Genomic DNA, 24109 nt, shown 5'->3' with positions numbered 1-24109 from the left:
TTTAAGATTCCACACACAAAGCTTGGAGAAGAAGAAACTTTAGAGTAGAAAACCCAAAGTGTATTGATAGGTATCAATAAAAAACATTCAAAAGACTAAGTATGCCCTAGAGTGAAATAGGTATATACATACCGGGTTGGGGATAAAGAATCTCCTCAAGGGAAAAAAAATATCCTAATGTGCGTATTCATAAACATCATTACCAAAATATAGTAACAAACTCCTTGGAAGTATGCAATGAGCAAGAGCTTATCACCATATTTGGATAGTGATATGTGTGAGAACATATAGAATTATTGAGTCACTTTTTCTCTCTCTAGGAGGTTTTCCTCTTGGTTTTGTATATATCCTATTCACCTTAGGGCATACTTTGTCTTAGATTTTGTTAATACTACTAAGTACACTTTTTATTGATATAACTAAGTACACTTTTTGTTGATACTTTGTCTTGTAAGCTTTCTCTATTAATACTAAATATACTTTTTGCTATATGCTCTCAAGCTTATTCTTCTCCAAGCTTTGTGTGCACATTCCTACAATCCTAAATCCAACAATATGTATCAAAGTAAGCTTTGGTCTCTTTTGTTTCTCTCCACTTGATTTCCTTCGATTAGATTGAGATTGAGCAAGTATGCATAGGTTAGATTTTTTATTATGATTTGTTTCTATCTCCATTTGCATTGTTACTAATACTACGCAAATGAAAATATTTTGTGCTATACTAAATAGCAAAGATTGATTTTGTGCATATTTTTCTCTATAGAAGTGACTTTTGCATCAAATGTAATCAATGGCTATGTTTATCAACATTAATGTATTTTGTATATTGACTTTTCAAGGACAAGTTAGATGGAACCAACTATCTAGTATGGGCTTCTATGATACATCATGTGTTGGTTGCAAAAGGGATTTGGAACATTGTGCATAAAATTGAATTACATCCTAGTGGTGTTTTGGAAACTACAAGTGTAGTAAAAACGAGTGCAATTAAGGATGTTGTAGGTTCTAGTTCTACTCTAGTTTATACTAGACCACCACCACCACCACCACCTACTCTTGAGTAGATTCATTAGAACAATAGAGATATAGATGTCCATGAATAGATTGCATTGTCTATGAAGTGTACCATGAACTCACATTCGCTCATGTAAGACAATTAAAGTTGCTTGAGATATACTTACATCTCTATATGAAGAAAAAAATAAGGCCCATAGTGCTAACTTGCATATGCATTAGAGAGTGAATATATGGAGAAGGTGACTCTTTGGATATTCTTTCAATAAAGATTAAAAAACTTAAGGAACAATTGATTATTGTTGATGAGATTTTGCTAGATAGCTCACAATGCTCTTTGTAATTATTATAAAAAATACATATAAATATTGTTTGGATAAAAAAGATAGATAACAATAAAAAAAGATAATATAATCTATCACAAGCATTAGAAGATAATAGATCATATCATTAAGGATTTTCCTAAATTGGCTATAAAAGGCCAATACAATCATTGGATTTGCCTTTCCTTCTAAATCAAAATTTACGTGTAGGATAAAGATCGGACATTTAATACACAATGCAATTTTGATTTTTTCTAACATAATTCTTATGTCTTGTGAATTTAGATGTATAATACTTTGATAGTGGTGCTACTAAGCATATTAATTCTCAATGTAGACTGTTCACTTTTGGGTCAATACCTAAGGGTAGTACTCTCACATGTGCTAATGACTTTTCAAAATGTGGTTGGGTGTAAGCTATTCCCAAAATTGTAGCTTGTATAGAATGATGTTTGTGATCCAATGCAAACACAAACTTTTGACAACTACCTATACTTCATGACTTGCATTGATGCTTGCTCTGAGCATGTATGGATTAGCAAATATTCATCCACAAGTCTTAAGGAGTACATATGCCAAGTTTGCAAGTGAGAGCCAAAGACATAAGAATACTATATCAATTCGAGGGCGCTTCCACTCTCTACTCACAACGATGGTTTTGGGTTTAGTCATGAGCTGCATTGATTAGAGGTATCTTTGATTCTTTCTTCTACAAAAACCAAGGCTTAGGGTGACTATCCTTAAGGGAAGAGCACCAAAACACTAAGGGCCATCCAAAGGCACCCTAGAAATTTATTTAAGTATCTAGATAGCCTTAGAGCAACCTCAATTTGCATCCAAGAGTACTAGAAGAGCTCCCCACATAGTCTCAACTTGTATATACTAAAGAAATATTGATTGATCGAGTGATTTAACTTGGTTGATCTAGATGCCCTACATCTCGACCACTGTGTTGAGACAATGCATGGAAGTATACAAGGTCTTGAGACAATGCATTGAAGTATACAAGGTCCCCCCAAATTCTTCTCCACATTGGATGAGTTTAAGCCTATGTGATAACATTGGACAAAGGCTTTCTAGAGATGCTATGCATCCTCATTGCTTCCCTAAACCCATTTCATGTGCTTCTGATTTTAATTTAATTCATCCGATCCACCACATGATTTCTAACACACCTCACATGGAATTGGGACAAGGCAAAGTCTCATAGTCGAAGGGTAAAATGATAGCTGACCTATAAGACTGTAAGTAACAATCATTTGTAAAATAATATGATAGAAGTTGTGGAAAGCGAGTTTGATCTTCCCTATTCACATCAGACTGAATGGTGTTCACCAATTGTGATTAGAAAGAAAAAAAACAATCAAATCCGGTTTTGTGTAGATTTTAGAGAGCTAAATAAACAAATAGTTAAGGACTACTATTCGTTGCCCTTTATTGACCAAATTTTGGATCAATTAGCAAGTAAAGAAATATATTCATTCATGGATTGCTTTGCGAGGTATAATCAAATGGCAATTACTGAGCAAGAGACGCTTAAAACGACATTTATTAGTCTTTGGTACCTTAAGAAAGAATAAATAAACTCTATATGCTGATAGTAAATCCTAACTGGTATTATCACTTATACTTTCGCGATGATGAATGAATGAGAGAAGGGCGGCTGTGAATTGCCAACAATGATGCCATGAAAAGGTTGGGCAGGCCCATAATGTGCCGCCCATCCAACCCATGAAATATGAATTACTAACAGCAAAACTGAGCAGTATATCAACATCTGACAGAGGTATAATGGACCAGAAATCTCAAAATACCAAGTAAAAAGGCAGGCAATCAGACTATCTGAGTTGGGTACATTTGTGGAACTCTTGACGATTAGACTTTCTCTTGTCATGTTGATCTTAAAACTTCTTTTGCCCAATCCTACATGATAGGGACTAATCTTGTTAATCATCATCCCATCAGCTCACTCATAAAGAAAACAATCAACATGACCAGGTTATATCTGAATTAACTCCTTCCTAAACAGTCCACATAGTCCAAGCCCAAACACACTCATGTTAGAAAAGAGAAGCACAGTGCAGTCCACTAACGCTCAGAGCTGGAGATAACTATCAGCTTGTTTGACAAAGCATTGGCTTTCATTAGAGATGGGATGCCCCAGCAAGGTTTTTTAGTCAACCCTAAACTTTAGCTCAGATGAAGTGATATCTGAGTACAATGACCAGCTATGATAACCATGCAGGTCTGCTCTCGCTTTACAATTTTCTCAGTATCCACTGGTTGAATGATTGAATATGCTGGCAAGCCTAAGCCTCTAATAACAATGCATGGTTGTGGGCTGTTAAAACAGACATGCCTGTTGTAAAATCTAAATACCTCTTTGTCATAATCAATATGATGACCCTGCATATTTGCATATGTTGAATAGTGTGACCCTTGATTGATCTGTTTGGGTAGCAATTTGTTTCATGTTCTATATGCACAACTCCTGTAACACTGACAGATCTGGTATACGGAACTTACAAAGCTCTATATCTGAAAAGCTAGACCTTGTACCTCTTGCTAATCATGCAGAATGCTGGGCTTTAATAGGCCGTTGTTTCTGTAAAACAATGTTTTCTGGCTCGATAAATGGTACAACATTTTGCCACTTTTAATACTCAATGGACTTGCAGTGTTAGATAAAAGGTTGATGCTATAAACTCTGCTGTTTACAGCAAATGTACCTCGATTATAAAGTGGTGCAACACATTTTTATGAACAGCAATGTGTAAACCGTTTGAGATGGTTTGTCCAGCCGCTTTTAGGCCTCTACTTTGCGATTTCTGGTGCTGCACACTTTGGACAGGTGGTTACTTGTGCTCTGATCCAAATCATATATGTTGGGAAAATAAGAACTGCAGGCATATATCCATGTATTGTGGACATTCATAATTGATGCTTTTTGGAGGGGGTTTTAAATATGTAGAAGTACTAATACCAATATTAAGGATCTGTCATTGCTTACCTTAGTGACAGTAACCTAATCTACAAACATTCTTCTGGAGTGAAAATATGCTTCTGCTAATTGACAATGAGCGCATGGCTTAAAGCAACAGATGGGAAAAGTAATAGATAAAATAACTGTAGGAATCTTCATGGTATACTATCATAGATACCTGATAGTGAGGGTCGTCAGCCCAGAACATTTGGCCCACCACCAAGCAAGTGGAAGCATTGCCATTTAGAGACCTCTCTTCTCTTTAAGTCACATTGTGATATTTTTTTGATGGAAGAACTCTATTTGAAGGTTACCTTGATTTCTGCTTGATTTTTAAATGTGTGCACATGCATGTGTAGATAATTTTGCCATCAAAGAGTGTATTCCTACATCTACTGATGCCAATTTTCTATTATCCTTGTCTGCCATACTAGCAGCATTGTTAAGGATTGTATAGACTAGTGATAGCCCTCCTCCCTCTTATCCTTCAATCCTTAACAGCTTGTAAGCCTATACTATCACTAGATAAGAGGGAGGAGGGCTATCACTAGTCTATACAATCCTTAACAATACTATCAACTTTCTTATTAAAAAATAACAAGTCCTTACATGTAAGCCTTACAGTTTGAAATTTGCCTCCCACATCTAGATCACTACACAATGAAGCAGCAGTAAGTGTCTATCCTTCCATTGCTTCCTATACTCTACTTGATTACATTCTAGCAAAAATACTTCTCACAATATAATTGGATGGCTTTGGCTAAAAAAACAACATATACATGGGCGAGACCTGATCTTGTGTTAGAAGCAACCACAACCATCTCACTCTAGACACATTGCTTAGACAACCATCATACCAACATTTGAGAAGCAATTACTGGATCCTCCAGGGGCACTCCAGACATGCCTGGCCCTCAACATGTTTCAGCAGATATAACCGTGCAAATCCAGTTGATACTAAAACCGAGAAGGACCTCATCTCTTCAAGTATTATAGATGAGCCATACCATACAGCAAGCACATAAGCCCAAGTGCTATATCTTGTATGATCTATAGCCGTCCTCCATAGATGTCAGACCATCATCCCAATCACCTAGCCGCTTCCCACCAAAGGTAACTTCCTTGATCCCTACATGGCTGCAAAAACACAATCAGACTTGTGAATTCCCTCTCGGAGTAAGATGATCAACCAAGTTAGTTAGGGCTTTTGTCTTTTACTATTTGTTTCTAGCTGTTATTGACATTCTTTGTGAATCTTTCTTTTTCTCCAGAAATATATAATGCTGTGTAGACCTTGGGATCCTTCCTCTCCCTCCCTAGGACCCTCCCTCTTACTTCCCCTCAACCCCCCAGCCTCGAGCTCCCTCCCTCTGTACTTTCTCTTTCTTTTTTCTTTTTGGTGAAGGGTACTTATATCAATCACCAAACAGAAAAATTCACAAGTACAATATGACTACAAGAACAAAAGGTCTATATGACTGACAAGGGAACCGAAGAGACTGCAGCATGCCAAGAGAGGAGATCCAGTCAAGGGAGAATATCTACTCAGTCAATGATGTTGAGCTGCCATTGAATGAGGCCTCTCAAATGGGGAATAAAACTCCACACTCCACAACTGGAATACAAAATGAAAGCATTTTGCATAGTCCATATGTGGCAATAGCCCCAAAAGTGCAAAAAGTGAAAGCAAACTATCATCTGTGGTTGCACAGGATTTGAGAATTTGCACTTTGCAAAAACCTAGTCCTTTGGGGACATTGATCACCCTACCATTCTAGACCAAATAGCAAACAGCAGAGACCAAACTTTCCTTGCCTGTGGACAAGAAAGAATTTGATGATGAGGAGTTTCTTCACATGTCAAAAGGCCACCAAAACACAACACACAGATATCATGTAGGTAGCATGATAGAACTGGAGCAAACAACATGCACCCAAGGAGTAACCACATCAGTAAGGATGAGGTTTGTTGAGACCAGAGAAGAGATCTGTCATAACAGTAACCCTCAAACGCGGGTCACATGACCACACATTCCCAAGGCCAAATAAGAAATGAAGGCATTACAGGTGTGCCAAATGTACTAGAGAGCCATTCATATGAGAAAAAGGAATAGGCAAGGATAATCTGACTACAAAATGGACAAAGAAGGCATATTGGACATAATCCAAGAGTGAATGGTGTCCATTACCAAGTCATTGAGGTCCGCACACGAAAAACAAAACTCCAAATCTATCTTGCAACGAGGCAAGAAATGAAGAAATTAATCAAGGCCTTCTTGCATGTAGTGCATAAGATACAATGGCCACATGAGATCTTGCCAATCCATAGCACATCTCCGATGGGAAGACCCCCAAGAAGCATGCACCATATGAAAACTTTCCTCTAATAAGGAATCTTGGACTTCCACAATTGGAAAAATCTGTCTCGCCACTTCCTTTGCGATGGAATAAAGATGCTACTGCCCAAGAATGACAGTATCACCTACTATTTGCAACCCTGAAGGCTGACCTAGACATCCCATTAAATTTATCTCGCTATAGTCTTTGTCAAGCCAATCTAGCAACCTATAAGAGGCTAGCACTTTTACCTGTAATGCATTAGCCTCCTTTTAGAGGTCAAAAGGACACAAGACCGTAAAATGGAGAATCTTCTACCAAGAACCAATCAACTAGCTAAGAAGAAAGGACTGAAATATTAAGAGCCCATGTGGAATTTAGCACATCCCACCAAGAAACTCGGATCACTCTGCGACCATGTGAGATGCTAGACTCCTCGATGAAAAATTTAACGATATCAATCCAAGGGTGTCTCTACACACATAGGGCCTGCAAAAGCATCATTCTCAAAGCTATCATATGGAGATTGACATCCAACAAAACAACTCCCCCCAACCGTTTTGGAGTAGTGACATGCTGCCAAGATATCTACACTTGACACATATGATTCCCTTTCTTTTTCCACAACATCAATCGGATGGGCTACATCAATTCCAAGAGAGACTTCTTAATCCAATGAAACAAGGAAAAAAATATGAGACCATACTAATCATGATTGATTGAGCCACTCTCAACTAGACATGAAGAGACCGGCCCTAAGATTTTGAATACATAAACATGTCGTGAATCCAAGAGGACATCCAATCAAGCAAAGCTCAAGAAGCCACATCCACGCTAATGGGATATCCCAAGCGTCGGTTAATTTCACCTTTACAAACAATGGTTCCCTACCATCCCAGAATGTGCAAATTAGTCCTCTTACAAGAAATCAACGTAGATTCCTAAGCATTAATATGAAGCCCTGAAGCTAAATCAAACACATTCCAAATAGCCATTGCACAATTTACATTGGTCCAACTAGCCTTAAGAAATATAAAGGAATCGTCTTCCAAAGATTGACCCAAGAGTTGGGCACCACTAGAGAGAGTTAAACCAACGATCTCCCCATCATTAGCCATCCTATCCAGCAAAGAGAGCATCGAGTGAGTGACCAATGCAAACAATAAAAGAACTAAGAGGCCATCCTTGACAAAGAGAACAAGACAAGGAATTGTCTTCCAAAGATTGACCCAAGAGTTCAACACCACTAGATAGAGTCAAACCAACGATCTCCCCATCATTAGCCATCCTATCCAACAAAGAGAGCATTGAGTGAGTGACTAATGCAAACACTAAAGAACTAAGAGGCCATCCTTGACAAAGGGAACAAGACAAGGAATCGTCTTCCAAAGATTGACCCAAGAGTTCAACACCACTAGATAGAGTCAAACCAACGATCTCCCCATCATTAGCCATCCTATCCAACAAAGAGAGCATTGAGTGAGTGTCCAATGCAAACACTAAAAAGACCAAGAGGGCATCCTTGACAAAGAGAATGAGACAAGACAATCCTTGGGCATCCTTGACAAAGAGAATGAGACAAGACAATCCTTAGGTCCAAAAATGACCGTCACTTGTGATTGTGTTCCGTTTCCTTGCAAGTCAAGCAGCATAGGGAGAGAAACATCTTACAACTGAGACATGCCCTAGGATTCACACTCTTGCATTATCAACCTTGGGAACTAGAGAATGCTACAAAAGCTTAGGATTGCGATCACATTCAAGAATGAATGGCCCAATTGGTCACATCTAAAGTAGTGTCCTAGAAAAGTTTCCATCTAAGCTCAAAGACCAACACATGCAATCCTAATGCCCTAAAACCAATTTTATTGGACCAAGGTTTTCAAGTATCCCAAAGTAAGCATGCTCTATTTTTGCTACGGGAAGCTAGGCAACCAAAACCTAACCAAGAGATCTCAAGACCAAAGGAACAAGTCAACAAAGATGGCAAGGGAAATTAACCACTTCCACCCAAATTGGGCATGCCTATCTAAGAACATCCCAAAATTCATCCATGGCTCTCTGTCGGACCCTGTGAACCAATTGACCATTCAGAAAAATAGGTATATGTTGCGTTATCCAAGCAGGAGCATCTAAAGAACAAAAGAGGACCTCAAAGAACCCTTTGGTTCCATCATAAATCTCCTCCACAAGAGGGGCTTGCACCTGCCCATTCTCATCATTCCAATGTACATCATCACACAAAAGCACTGACTGCAACCATGCTCTTATACGGGTAATTAAGGGAGTCCTTCCCATGAAATAAAAGATGGCTGCCCACTCATAAAAGGCAGCTGCCAGCAATCTGCTATAACACTGAACAGCCACTACATTTGCATGCACATAGTTATTCATGAGATTGTTGGCACTTACATGCATATATTAAAAAGGCTCATCTCTTTGTGAGTGGGGAATACATGCACCCTTTTAAGGCATCACCAGAGCACCTGAAACCAGAGGATCAAACATCAACTTGCGGCATTTTCCCATCTCATCCCTTCCACCGACTCATGGACATACCCGGCCAAAGTGTCAACATCAGAGTCCACCAATTCTTAATCTTCCCCTTCTCGAAGATGCTGATCAAGAAAATCCACATCTATGCCACTAGATGCCTGCCTCTTGTCTAGATCAGAGCCCCAATTTGCCTTTCAACCTTTCAGTCTACAGTAACACTACTGCTTGCTCTGCCCTTGTCTCACAGTGTCACCTGAATTTGAGCACCTAACAGTGCATATACTTGTGCATGGTAATTGCCCTATCTATGCACAAAAACATCTGTGCGACTGTTCACCTATTCATGGTGTGATTGAGTACCCGAGTCTGCCCACACCTGACAGCAGTTCTCCTGGACTGCAAGTTTTTGCAAGGATTTCTGTATGGTCTCACACATGCTCAGTGCAACTTTGCAGGGTCATGATTGCCTACAGAGTGACACCTGCCTTTTATCTGCAGATTCTAGTTCTTGTTGTTGTCAGCTCTCTCTCTCTCTCTCTCTCTCTCTCTCTCTCCCCCCCAAAAAAAGAAAATTGTATTAATTATGAAAAAAGTACAAGATTACATGGTTACAAGATATAGGATGGCTCTAGGCCATTGTGCGTAAAATTTGAGACATCATGGTCAAGATACAAAAGAAGCAAAGCGACTAAAGGGTGATAGAAGAAACTACAATGTGCCAAGCAAGTAAATCCTGTCTAGGGGGAATGTCTATTGACTCAATCAAGTTGAGTTGCCAATGAGGAAGTCCTTTCAAGAGGGCTATACGACTCTGCGCACCCACAATGAAGCATCAAAGATGAATGCATTCCTCATGGTCCAAATATGCCAACCACCCCAGAAGCGTAGAGAAAGGAAAGAGTACTTTCATATCAATCTACACGTGGTCCACAAACTTGGGATGTCCAAAGACCCAGTCCTTTGGAAGCATCGATAGCCCAACCACTCAGAACCATATCGCCAATACTAGTGACCAAACCTTTTGTGCCACCGGGCAAATAAGGAAACTATGGTGTGGGGTCTTAATTGACGTTTGACAAAAAAAAAAAAGCAACAATTGAAAATCCTTCACTTGGAGGAGCACAAAGGCAAGAGAAAGCACAACAATCAACGTTCTCCAAATGAAGACCTTGGATCGGAAAGGCATTTTGTTAAGCTAGCCTATCATTACCAAAGATTTCAACCACATTTGGTCTTTTTAGAGACCCCACGTGGTATTGCTTTTTTGGTCAAGCCACTCCTTATCTCGAATAAGCAAATGATATGTATGATTGGCTGAAGCACTACCCAAATCTATGGACCATTAATCATGCAATCTCGACAAGAGGCCTCCTAGTCCAAAGAGGGAAGAGGCTGCATGGCCCATAAGGAGGTAGAGATAGCGTTCATCATCAACTTACGGTTGCCTTGGGGAACATGAAAGTAGCGTCAAGTCAAACAGTACATAACAGCCCCACTAACAAGTAGAAGAGCATCACACCGTGACAAATCCCAGGCATCCCATCCTATTCAACCTCGGCCTTTGTTCCTCTTTGCCTTGCCAGAAGAGAAGCTTCAAAACCACCAACACTTCCGCTCTTAGGGAGTCTGCTGCCTCCCAATCCAAAGGTGGGTGCCAAGAAGATTGGACAAGGACCGATCTCCAAGAGTGGACCATGTGATTCAACAACATAGAAGACTTAAGATGGCTCTGCTGTTCAACATTAACCACATGTCACCATTAGGCAAAAATCCTTGTGTTCCCATGCTTCATACCTTGAGTCTCAAGGAAAAACTTAGCAATCAAAGACCCAAGGTTGCCTACCCTTGCACAAGGCCTCGAATAGTGACCAATGAAGAGCAATCATGTGTGTCTCCAAGTCCGAAACAACCCCATTGCCCATTCTTTTGTGAGTGCAAACATGGTGCCAAGAGATCCAGGAGATACCCAACCATATAGAATCTTTTTTCCAAAGCAAAAACTGTACAGGTTGAGTACTTTGCCGTAAATGAGACTTCAACCAAGGGAGCAAGGAAAGGTTATATGAAACCATCGGTATTGTGATTGTCTACACTATTCCTAATCTTATGTTGAAAGGTCAAGCTTGTGATTTCCAATACACAAACTTCTCCATAATACTTGAAGAGATCCGATCCATTAGCACTTTAGGCAAAACCTGCACTCCCAAGGGGTAGCCCAAGTGCTTGAAAACATAGTCTTTAAGCACCATCTCGCCTTGCTAGCCAAAGGCCCAAAGATCACTCTCAATGCAACTGAGAAGGGCCAATTTAGATGCATTAAAGTGTAGTCCTGAGGCAAGGGCAAATAAGTCCCATGTGGCCATCGCTTTTTGTATACTATCCGAATCAGCCTTAGGAAAGATGGCGTCCTCTACCAAGGCCTACCCAACCAATTGTTCCTGTGAAGGGAGAGAGAGTCTAACCACCTCACCATTGGCCACTAGACAAGAAATCATCATTAGGATGAGGTGAGTGGCTAAGGCAAGAACAAAGGACTCAACAAGCAACCCTACCTAACCGACCGACAAAGGGGGAAGGGTCTCGTGACACCACCATTGAGCATAACTCTTGAAGAGGATTCTGCATTGATAGTAATGATAAGTCCAAACATTCTTGAACCAAAACCCATGGCTTGCATCAATTGATCCAAAAAGGACCATTCCAAATGATTGAAGCCTTTTTCAACGTCCAATTGAACCATCACCATTTCCTCTTTCGTGTATCGAGTAAAATCTATCCCATCTAGACATTCAAAATGATGTGCAGAATATTGCACCCTTTGATAAATCCATACCGAGCAAGGTAAAATCTATTAGCCACGACTTTGGTAAAGATCTCATACATAAAGCCCATCAACAAGATTGGTCACCAATGCTTCAAGGCTAAGGGGAACGGCATTTTAGGGACTAGTTTAATCAAGCCCTCCTTCCAATAGGGTAGCATGTGTCCAATTGTCCAAATTTGTTGGCATAACATTGTCAAAGGTGCAACTGAGTGACTAGCATAGGTCTCCAAAAATCCATTGGTGATACCATCCTACCCTAAGATCTTGTCTTTAGGCAAATGCAAGAGGACGCCCACGACCTCATCTTGTGTAATGCCCATACCCAAATTGTTGGCAACATTTGATGGGACTTGATCTTTAACTAGATCACAAAACAATGACTCGGCCATTGTCTGCATGAGAAACAAAGAATTGTGATCCACCAAGTCCATGAAATAGATTCTACACATTTGTACAATTGCTCCTAGATCCATAACCATTTCGTTGTTGAAGGTGCTTAGGTGGACCACAATTTCCCTTGCAAAGAAAGCATGCAAGCTATGATAAAACTTGTGCGATTGACAATTGTTGTCCTGCAGTTCCTTTGATGATGCAACAAGTTTGGTATGCTAGTATGATCTCTTCTGAAAAGTATCAACAAGTTGTGCCAATCTTGTGGGGATGGAAAGTAGAAGGAAATCTTGTAGTGAATCCATCAAAACAAAGTGTGCTAAAGCCAAGAGTTGCTTGGCAGCTTGCAATTGTTACCTACGCAAGGTAGTATGATGTATTCCATATTATCTAGCGACCGTTTACACATTGCATATCAACTAATTGAGGGAAGCTATTCTCTAGGGGACATAACCAAGACCACGCATCTTGTTTTAAAACTGTTGAAGTAGAGGCATTCCAATCTTGGCATTTTGAGCCATCCATGAGTCCATGTCTAGAAGTTAAATGTGATGGGTCAACGTATATATTGAAATCTCCCATGATAAATCCAAGCCTTCCAAGGCAGATGCATCCTCTCAACCAGCACCGTAACTTGCGACGACCAAGAACATCATTAGAAGCATAGAGACCCACCAACCATAGCACTTCCCCTTCATATGTGATTTTCACGACTATGAATCTTCCCGATATATCTCTCTTCATCACTACTAGTTGAAATTTCTCTCTAACAATCAACAACAAACTCGAATGAGCTCTTGTTGAAATACTAGCATACAAAAGCTTGAAGCTATGATAGTGCAACATTCTCCTTGCTTCTTATGCTTTGCCACACACAAAACATCCCAACCATTAGATTGCAAGGTTTGCCACATTGCATGTCACTTGGCACATGAACAAATACCTTGAATATACCTCGAAGAGCTCCTTAGCCCGGCATGAAGCCTTGTTAAGAATAGCATCTCTATGCTGCTTACAAGATACACATGGCAAATGGCTTACCCCAATCTCAAGCAACCCACATACCAATTGACTACAAGCGGCCTTCCGAAGATACTCATAGTTCAGATGGCCAAACCGAGCATGCCAAAGATCGATTTGAGTTTGTCAAGAACGAAGAAGAGAAGAAAACCACATCTTGTAAACTACATTCTCCTCATGTCCTGCAGAAAGAACCTACTGAGATACGCCATCATGAACTCGGAAGGAGTTGTCCTTATCAAACTTGACTATCAAACTAAGAGCATAGATCTTGCTCACTGAAAGAACATAATACCCTAGACTCGGCACATAGAGCACCTCTGATGTGCGGGCACCACCTTGCCCATCCGAAATCAGCTGCATATCACCCTTGCCTTTGATAGGGACAAAAGAACTATCACCTGTAAGGATTTGCCCATGCATTAGACGCATACGGACAATCCCCTCATGAGAAGGAATCATGTGCCAGAAAGCACCACTGTCCACAATAAACTCACGAGACTATGGGGCTATCATCGTTGCATCAGTGGCCCTCGAAGGAACATTCTCTATCACCTACAAATGGAGGAAGGCAGCCGATGATATGCTTCATCATAGTCATCCGATTACACATTTGATCAAGCTCCAACCATATCTCTCAAGCCACAATCAAGTACTCGATGTGAGCAATGACAACTAAAGAGAGAGAGAGAGAGAGAGAGAGAGAGAGAGAGAGAGAGAGAGAATGCTGATTGGCATTATTCCTGGGCAGTCTTGACTTTACTCTTTTCGGCATATTCATCAACACTTTCGAGTACCCCGAGGACATGGTGAGATTTGGTCATCCATACAAGTCAAACTTCAGAGGTTCTCTCCGTTACCAGTGCTACAGCCATTGTATCCATGGCATGACTCGAAGTTTGTGATACCAGATGATTTTGAGAAGAGGTTTGCTAACCATATATACCATTAGATGGTGGAGGCCAAGAGATGGGTCACTACAAAGGTGAATAAATTATGGCATATTAGGGATGGCAAAAAGAAGTGGCAGGAAAGATTTCTTTAGCTTTGAAAGTCCAACGTTCCCTATCAAGGGACAGTCTTCTTGTGGAGACTACTGATTGTTGGTCTTCTAACTAGAGAGGTGCTACGTCCTCGGAAGATCTCTGTTGGTCGTTGTGTATTCTGCACTACATGTGATGAAACATTGCTTCATTTTTTTGCCTCTTGTCCAATTGTGTGACAGATTTGGTGTATTAATTCTCGCATGTGGCTCTCGGTGACTCAACTACGCATAACAACCCCTTCATGGATTATGGGAAAGCTACCTTCCATGCCTTCTTTGCATTCTGATTATTCTTGCATGTTCCAATTCCTAAGATGGACTGCCTTGTGGCCTATTTGGTGTACTCGGAATGCCTTTATTTTTTATTCGGTCTCGGGCATCCATGGTCATGTGGCCCATATTCCAGGTTTAGTGCTGTGGCAGATTTCTTCTATGATATCAGCTGACCTCCTTCTTCCTGACATTGCTGCCCCCTGGCTAGCTATTGTTTGCTCTACACCAACAGTGTGATTTTCTCTTTGTGTTAAAGTCCTGATAGTCTTTCGTCACTTTCATGGAGGACCTGATGGTCTGATGTAATAGAATGTAACAGATTTAGTGAGAATGTTGACCGAATGGTCTGATGTATATATTTTTCGAAGAGAGAGTTCTAAGCCGACCTAATGGTTTGATATAAAACATTTACTTAATTCAATTACCTTTACGAAGAGAGAGAGAGAGAGAGAGAGAGAGTGTGTGTGTGTGTGTATGCTCCCTTGGACTAAGAAGTCCCTTTTGGAATTGGTTCAGCCTATTAGATTCATGTTGTGGAAAAAGAAAGGCAGTCGTTTGGGATAGGTCTAGATTCCGTGGAAGCATGTGACTACGCCTAAACGAATGGGGGGAGTAGCTTTACTGGATGTTAATTTGCATATGACAGCCTTGAGGTTGGCCCTTTTGCACACTTTATGCGTACAGAGTCATCCTTGGTCAGAGATTGCTAAATTTTTCATTGAAAAGACTGGCATCTCTCATGGTAACACGATTATTCATGCTTCCTGGTGGCATGTGCTTAGTTCCTCGAGGCCTGCTAATCTTTTCTTCTTTCTCATTTGATTGCATCCTGGCAAGAGATCTTACGTTTTTCAATTTGACGCCCCCTTGATATTCGCAAGGAGGTGAATCCGCTGCAAGGAGTTTCTACTATAAATTAGATTTACAACAGAGATTGATTGTAATCTCCTCTTTTAACTAGAAACTGCCGAAATAACTTGAGAGAGTGCTAGGGGATGAGAGAAAATGTTATAGAGAGAGAAATTTCAAAGTTTCATAAAGAGAAACACTAAAACTTTGCTATTGCCCTACTCGAACAACCATGGAAGCTATCACCTCTACAGCTTAGGACCACCAGCAAAACTGCTGCTCCCTCCTATATGATATCATTTGCACCAAAAGGACCTTCGGATGCTGTCACCTGCTCCTAGAGAGCTCCAAACTGGTATCACATAATGTAGGACTGATCCCTTGTGGCTGCAAATTACATCAACACTCTCTCCTTGCTCTCTAACAACCTCCTCCTCTTTAACAATGGCTAGAATAAACTTCCACCAGTCCCTAAAAAAGTTTTTCGCACTTGCATAGATAAGTTTTGCCAAATAGCAGCCTTCTAATTCCATTTTCCAAGATTATCAATCTTATTTAATTATTTTTTAAAATATGAATTCTGAAAAATAATTTAATTATTATTCTAGTGCTCAAAACTTTGATTTCATTCGCTAATAATTACATTGGCTAGACCAATTTGTATTCCAAGTATCCATGAGTAGTTATTAATCCTTAAACTAGGATTAATTAACTAATTAATGTCTAGTCTTTAATGTCACAATGCACATTAGTGACCAATAAATTAGTCTAAGCTTAAATTTGACACTAAGTACTACCTAGTACTTGTTAGGCATAACTTATTACAACTTTTCCCTTTGACACCCACTGCATCCTTAAGGTCCTTGTCTTGTTACCATGAAATAACTGCTATGTGCATCACAGGTGCTAAACAGCCTTGTACATTTTATTAATAACTTAATCAAATGTTATCGGTGAGATTAAAGCATCTCGAAATTTCATATCCCTGTGAGAGACCTCCCCCTTGAAAACCTTGCAATCATCCTCAATTGCATTGCATTGTGCCAAAAGAACAGCATCATGCACTGGAATTTCCATGAGGCATCATAGTCACAACATTGGCCACAGTTATCCAACCATGCCACATGTCCCAAATCCTTTCTGAAAATTTTCATCCAGCTTATACATAAGATAAAAACTGAAAATCAGTCTAAATTTGTTGCTAGAAACCCATTGGATGCAACCATGACTCATGTTTCTCAACTGTTTTGCCTTCAAAACCACAATAAAGCATATTCTCAACATAAACCATGGCTGAAATTGTCAATCGCATTTACCAACATGCTATTGTTCATGCAACCAACTATAAACCATTCAAAATTGAGCATAACCTGATCATAAACTGATCATTTGCTGATTTGAGAATTGACCACAAACTACTACAAATGTAACCCAAACTAATCACAAACTGATCAATAACTGATGCAAAATTGATCCCAAAAGTGACCGTGAACACTTCTCAAACTGATAAAAAATTGAGCTGAAATTGATTAGAATTTGATCTCAAAATTGAGGCAAAAGCTCATGCCCAACTAATCATGAACTGATCCAAAACTAATGCAAAAGTACAGTCTTAGAGTTGCATTAACAACCATACTCATAGACATACATCTCACTGTGACTAGTACACGGAGTAGTGACCTCATGGCAGAATACTACCAACATAGTACCTTGGATGCATGTTGAAAATATCCGAGATTCACTACATACGAGAGTTGTCCACAATTGGAGGAGTGGACATGCTACCTCCCCCTTAAGCATCAGGCAATACTCCGAATCCATGCTCCGTTGAACCTAATTGAGCCCAAACTGAAGTTGGCTCTAACTGAAAGGCATCTAGGTAAAATTGCAACAATTGAGGATGGTCTACCAAGTCATCCTCTTCCATCCACTTTGCATCTATTGATGAAACAATGCTAGAGCTTCACTAAGAAACATATGGGAACTTTACATCTAACTTTACTTGCCTCAAATCTCTACTAGGTTATAGGCATTTCTTCACCTTAAGCATTGTGATGCTTTATACTTTCACATTGCTGCAAATCCAACTTAACTAATGCGCAACATTGCATGCATTACTAGCAACATTTTTCCTCATGACCAATACTATACGGAGCATTTACATAACCAACATTAATACCATCGATCCTAAACACAGTGGGCTACATATATACACTACCAAACTTGCCACTTAATGCCCCAACATCTTGTCAATATTGCTATATATGGGGTTATGCATATTATCTACCATACCCGGATACACTAGGCCTTGCACACCACGCATTGGTTGTAGCAAACTAGAAGGAGATGTGTCATATATCCCTGTATGTGGTCCCAAGCCCACCATAGCATGGAAACTAGTATCACCACCAAAGTATCATGACTGCCCCATCATTGCATGCAAGCCTTGCTATCCAAAAAACATTGGATTGGCACATCCAAGTTGGCCTTGCTATGTATCAATTGCCCCACTAGCACCACTTGCTTATGCTCATTGCCCACGTTTGGAGCACCATCCTACAGTATTGGCTCTTTCTTCATTGCATCTTGCTATCCCGAAGCTCTTGAAGATTATTTTCTCTTCTTACCTTTGCTGCCCTCCCTTAAGGGCTCTAAAAGTGCATAAACTGAGAATCACTTGTCAATTGCATAAAATTTTAGCTACTATCATCAGTTGATCTTTAAAATGGTCATCAAATTCCTCTTGACTTTTACTAATTATGAGCCTCATTATGCCTTGAAGGCACTACATCTTGCCCGATAGCAACATTTTCAACTTGTTGTCCATGGCCTGAGTCTTGTCCAAGATTAGGTATTGCATTTCCTTCATTCCAATGTGAATGTTCATACTAAGAAGCATCATCCCTACTTAACTCCATCTCACTATCTAAAGCATTACTGTTGTAATGCTCGGCTAAATACAATTTCAGCAGTAGAGCAAAGCTTTTAATCTTCAATCAGGTACCTCAAGCACACCAAATCAAGAAATTGAGTGGTATCCCAACAATGTAACCACGAAAAAAGCCTTACTCCTCAGATAGGATGGTAAATAACCTGATTAAGCACTTATTACAGCAAGCATAAAATTCATGTAAACTAAAAATGCATAATTTACCACTTCAATCTTGAATATTGAATACCCAGTTGGCCACAAAATTGCCCCCCCCCTTGCGGTATTTCTTTATCTTATATTACAAATGGAAGTACAATTGAAATCCTCTGATCTTCTCCGCTAATCCAAGTGCCTCTTGTTGTCAAAACTGGCTAGCAAGCCTCCAAACCAATTTGCCCCTTGGTTTGCTTGGGAATTGGCCTTCACTCTTCTTCTTGAAAGACAAGTTCAACCCCAAATCTCATATTGACTAGCTGGCCTCTTGAATCTCCCTAAAATTTCCCAGTTTCAGCAAATCCTAATCTCTGCTATGAATTAGAGTTTACAATAGAGATTGACTGAAATCTCTTCCTCTAATGGGCCAAATTCTCGGAAAATGCTGAGACAACTTGATAGATGGCTAGGGGATGAGAGAGAATGCTATGGAGAGAGATATTTTAGAGTTTCATCACAAGAAATGCTGAAAAATAGTTGTTGCCCTGATCAAACAACCATGGAAGCTATCACCTAAAACTTAGGACCACCAGAAAGATTACTGTCTCCACTTTGCATGCTGTCATCTACACCAAAAAGACCTTCGGCTATTATCATGTGCTCATGGAGGGCTCCAAACTATTGTCACATGTTGTAGGATTAATCCTTAGTGGCTGCAAATCACATAAGCAGTTTCTCCTTGCTCTCTAACAACCTTTTTCTCTCTCATAATGGTTGGAATAAACTTTCGCCAACCCCTAAAAACGTGTTTCCCACTTGCATGGGCAAGTTTTGCCAAATGCGAGTCTTCTAGTCCCATTTTCTAGTATTATCCAACTTATTAAATTAATTTTTAAAATATTAATTCTGAAAATTAATTTAATAATAATTCTAGTGCTCAATTTTTTTTTTCACTAGCCAATAATTAGATTGACTAGACCAAATTGTCTTCCAAGTATCCATGAGCAATTATTAACCTTTAGGTTGGTATTTTAATTAATTAATGCCTAGTCTCTAATGTCACATCAAATATTACTGGCCAATAAATTGTTCTACGCCTAAAATTGACATGAAGTACACCTATCAGGCATAATTTATTACAACGTTTTCCTTTGACACCCATTGCATCCTCAGGGTCCTTTGCATGTTACCATGAAATAACTGCCATGTGTATCACGTGCTAAACAACATTGCACATTTGACTTAATCAAATGTTATCAGTAAGATTAAAGCACCTCAGAATAACACGCACTTACTAGAGGTGAGAGGTTACAAATGGAAGATAACATACCATCCTAGAGCCCGATCATGAGGAGCGACCGGAGGGTCTAGAGGAGTGGATATATTGTATAGTGAGAGGAGCTACAGCATATGGTGCAGGTCATGTGGAGGGATAAGAATACTCGCTTCATGTGGATCTACATACATATAGATCGCCCCCATGATATATACATGGCACTGTGGTACTTTGCTTTAGTGAATTATTATTCTAGTATTTGAGATGTCTTGTTGGTGGGGGCCTTCAATGCTCACACAGCACACAAACCAAACCACATGTACAATAAGAGAGCACCAAAGGAGATGGGGCTCAATGAAACATCACAGGACACAACCGACTGCACAAACAATGGTTGGCATCTCCTAGCCTTTGAAGACACACATGGATTAGCCATCATTATTGGCTTGAAAAGATGGCCTAGATCACATACTCTCACACTCTTTCTACACAAGCATGCATCAAAACGTGCAGGAGGCAGCTCTTCTCAAGGATCTATACAAAGACTAGGAGTCAGCATGGTGGACTATCTCTTAAGACGCTCACTCCTCATCCCTAACATACAGCCTTTCAAAGTGTCCCCTCCTCCACTAACAGTGGTAGCCAACTGCACCTACCTACAGTTTACCATCACTTGCAAACATGATGTGATCCCTCTAGTGAATGACCACCCAGGATTTTCCAAATACCATTTCACCAAAATGACGAGTGCCTACTTGGATCATCTCTATTGGAGCTTGCAGGTGATGGATCCCCACATATACCTAGAGGAGTTTACAACACAATTTACCAAAGCATTTCACACCTCGGTTGCCATGTAATTTCCCCATGCACACCTCTATTCTACCCCTCCAAGCAAGGATGTCCCACAAAATAGCTGGTACGGTGTGGAGTGCAAGGAAACCTGTCCACGTCTCTGGCAAGGCAAAGTACAAGGGGTCTACACACACAGCCAACCATGCTCAATCTTTCATTGCCTAGTGTGACGTAAGAAGATGGCATATCTATCCAAATTGTAGCATAAGTTCTACCAACTATTCTTGGGATAAGATAGCAAGGACGCGTTGAATGCATTCCAAGAGCCCCAAGCCCATACAACCATTACCTCCCCAAATACATGGCATGCATATGCTACGTCACTATATTAGATATACGGGCAATCCCGATGACTCAACTACCACAGGATAGATCCACATCATCTACCTTCTTTAGCAAAATAAGGGTTCTTTAGCAAAATAAGAATTGCCAAGAACATGCGTATGATGGACTAGCAGCAAAGCACCGATCACATGCCAAAGATATCCTCGCACCCTTTCTAGCACACTTGTTCAACGAGACCCTATGTGAAGACTTCCCTGCCAATTGGGCAGCTAATAATATACTACCAATCCTGAAAGCCGGAGGCTCCATGGTTTCTACAACCTATAGAACAGTCATGCTTGGCCACGTGCTAGCCAAGCTTTATGGATCGATACTAGAGCATGAGCTAAGTAAATGGGCAAAGAAGCACCAACATCGAGCGTGTGGACCGGGAGGGTTAACTTATAGAACGATCATGTTTGGCCATGTGCTAGCCAAGCTTTATGGATCGATGCTAGAGCATGAGCTAAGTAAATGGGCAAAGAAGCACCAACATCGAGCGTGTGGCCCAGGAGGGTTGAGGGGGGGATACTCCACTCTCGATCATATCATCACATACCAAGCCATCATGGGGGAGGGCAAGGCACAGGGGAGGTGGGTATAATGCTACTTTGTGGACTTTTGTCAAGCCTTTGACACACTACCATGAGGGAGACTCATCTAGAGACTACAGGAGTTGGAGGTCACGATGGAGATGAGACGAGGGATACTAGCATTGTATGAGTTTGTTACAAGACGACTATAAACACCAAGAGAGCTGTCAGAGGAGACAACCAACACCACTAGATTAAAACACAGATGTCCACTATCTACCCTATTTGGGTTTTATTGATGAGCTATCACATTACACTTTTTTTTTTTGGGTGGGTGGCTAGGTGTGGGGGGAAGGGGGAGGGGTGTGTGTGTGTGACAGTGGACAACCCCAAAAAGGGGCATGGGCGCCCACAATGGGAGAACACCCTAGACAACTACTGCCCTCCCTCCGAACACCACCCTAGACAGTCTCTTGCCTATTTATAGGCTGCCTTTGTGATTCATTCAGTCTGTCACCTCTTCTCTCCAGCCTCTCCACCACTCTCACACCCCTTTAGGAGGACATTGCGGTTCGTGGTTGTCTTCGCCCCAAATACCTTCTTTAGCACGAGCGGCGGCACTTCGTTCCTCATCAGATGCTTCGCAGTCCGTGAGCCATGGGTGGTTGGATTCCCTTTCTCTCTCAGACTAGCATTCAGAGGGGGATTTTCTTACTTCACCCTCGAAGGGAAATTCCAGTTCTTCTTCGACTTCAAAGGGGGCTCCTACTTCTACTCCTTCTAATTTAGAGAGGGACCCTATGCGCCATGAAGATATTCACACACCACCACCTTTCACTTTCGAGGAGTGGCTCTCCTTTGAGCAATCATTTCCTCTACTCATGCCCAAGATCTAGAGGATCTACCTAGATCGGGGCCTTTGGGTCCTTAGCAATGACTTGGTGGCTAAGCCTTCGTATTCCTTCCAGCATGGAGTTACGGAGCTAGAGGCTTCTCTCCCGAGGTTATGTTTCCGGTTATACATCTCATCCAGCCTCCTGACTATCTTTAAAGGTCTCCTTTCAAGTGGTATTCTCAAATTACAAGGTGGATCTTCTTCGTCCCTTGGTCAACATGGAGTCAACTCCCGAGATTGAGTATGGGTATATCCTTATGGTTCTCGGCACCACACAAAGTTCAACATTCCTCCTATACATTGCATGTTTTCATTATCTTTGTACTACGGCGCTTGGACAAGTGAACAATTTCCTCACAAGGGACACTGTCAAGGTTGCACTCATACGTCGAACAGACAGGTTCGTACCATACGAACCGTACAGTACGTATCCGTACATATCTGTACTATTTCGTACGAGATTTTAGACGTGTTTCAGCCACGTATCCTGCAGGACAAGGCGAGCTATCCAGAGAGTTTCCGGGCGAAACAAACTGGGGAAAAAGGTGCAAACTGGGCATGATTGATCATTTGCAACACACACACTCTTGCAAGTCTCTCCTCAGCCCTCCCTCTTGTCTCCAAGACTCCAAGGCTGCATCAAGCTCCCATCCCCTCCAAGCTACCTCTTTCTCTCTCCTCTTCCCCTCTTCTCTTGAGTCTTCCTCCCATCCTCTCCCTTTTCAAAGTTCGTTCTTCTTCCAACTTTCCAAGTTTCCCTGATCCCCTCCCTCTTCAAGGCTCAAGCATCATCTCACTCTCTCCTCTTCCCCCCATCCCCTCCCTCTTCAAGCATCACCGCCGATCGGAGTGACAAGTTTCGACTCTCTCCTCTTCATCGGGCCTTCAACTTGCATGCCATCCATGTGGAGAGGGACACAAAGAAGTCCAACTCCCACAATTGGATATGCAAGTATTGCAGGAAGAGCCACACAAGTGGTGCAACCCGGCTTCTCCAACATCTTTCCAAGACGGAGGGGCAAGTTGCTCCGTGCAAGTCGATCCCTCAACACATTGCGGACGAGATTCTTGCCAAGATGAGAGGGGGATCCACTAGAGGAGGAGGTGGCGGATCGGCGGCAGCGGCATCTACACCTATGCCTACTCACGAGGAAGCCTCAAATGTAGGCCTATCTTCGACCGATGCGGGTGAGGCCTCCACCATTGGTGGTGCCGACTCCACATCCGCTTCGAGCTCCGGCATTGGCAAAAGGCAAAGGTTAGAGGCTCATGCGGTATCGGAGAGGCAATCCTCTCTCTCCCAAGCTCCCGGTTATACATGTGGATCGGTTGCATTTCTTAGAGAAAGGCAACGACAAGCCGATGTTGAGATTGCACGCACAGTGATCGAGTGCAATCTTACATTCAACATCCTAAAGCATGAGCAATGGAAAAAGATAGTGAGAACCATCGCCAATGGGGACCCATGTGAAGGATGGAGTGGCGTCTCATACAATGATATGACGACGAAGAAGATTGATGAAGAGAAGGAGAGGATTGATAAAGCCCTTGATCCTATTCAAGCCACATGGACAAAATACGATTGCTC

At 41.1% G+C, this 24109-nt stretch overlaps 1 protein-coding gene across 1 annotated transcript in view; it reads right to left on the bottom strand.

Annotated features, from left to right (window-relative positions):
• Positions 1-4986: 4986 nt before the first annotated feature.
• Positions 4987-24109, bottom strand: part of LOC148028860 (uncharacterized) — a 139175-nt gene continuing 120052 nt past the window's right edge. Inside the window, exon 8 of the mRNA XM_087687632.1 lies at positions 4987-5457. Coding sequence (XP_087543758.1) covers positions 5355-5457 — 103 coding nt within the window. The 3' untranslated portion in view covers positions 4987-5354. The remainder of the gene's footprint in view (positions 5458-24109) is intronic.

Source organism: Lygodium microphyllum, chromosome 11, assembly GCF_053477565.2.
Source record: "Lygodium microphyllum isolate KBCC chromosome 11, Lygodium_microphyllum_v1.1.10, whole genome shotgun sequence".
Taxonomy (NCBI): Eukaryota; Viridiplantae; Streptophyta; class Polypodiopsida; order Schizaeales; family Lygodiaceae; genus Lygodium; species Lygodium microphyllum.
This window is presented reverse-complemented; position numbering and strand designations above follow the sequence as displayed.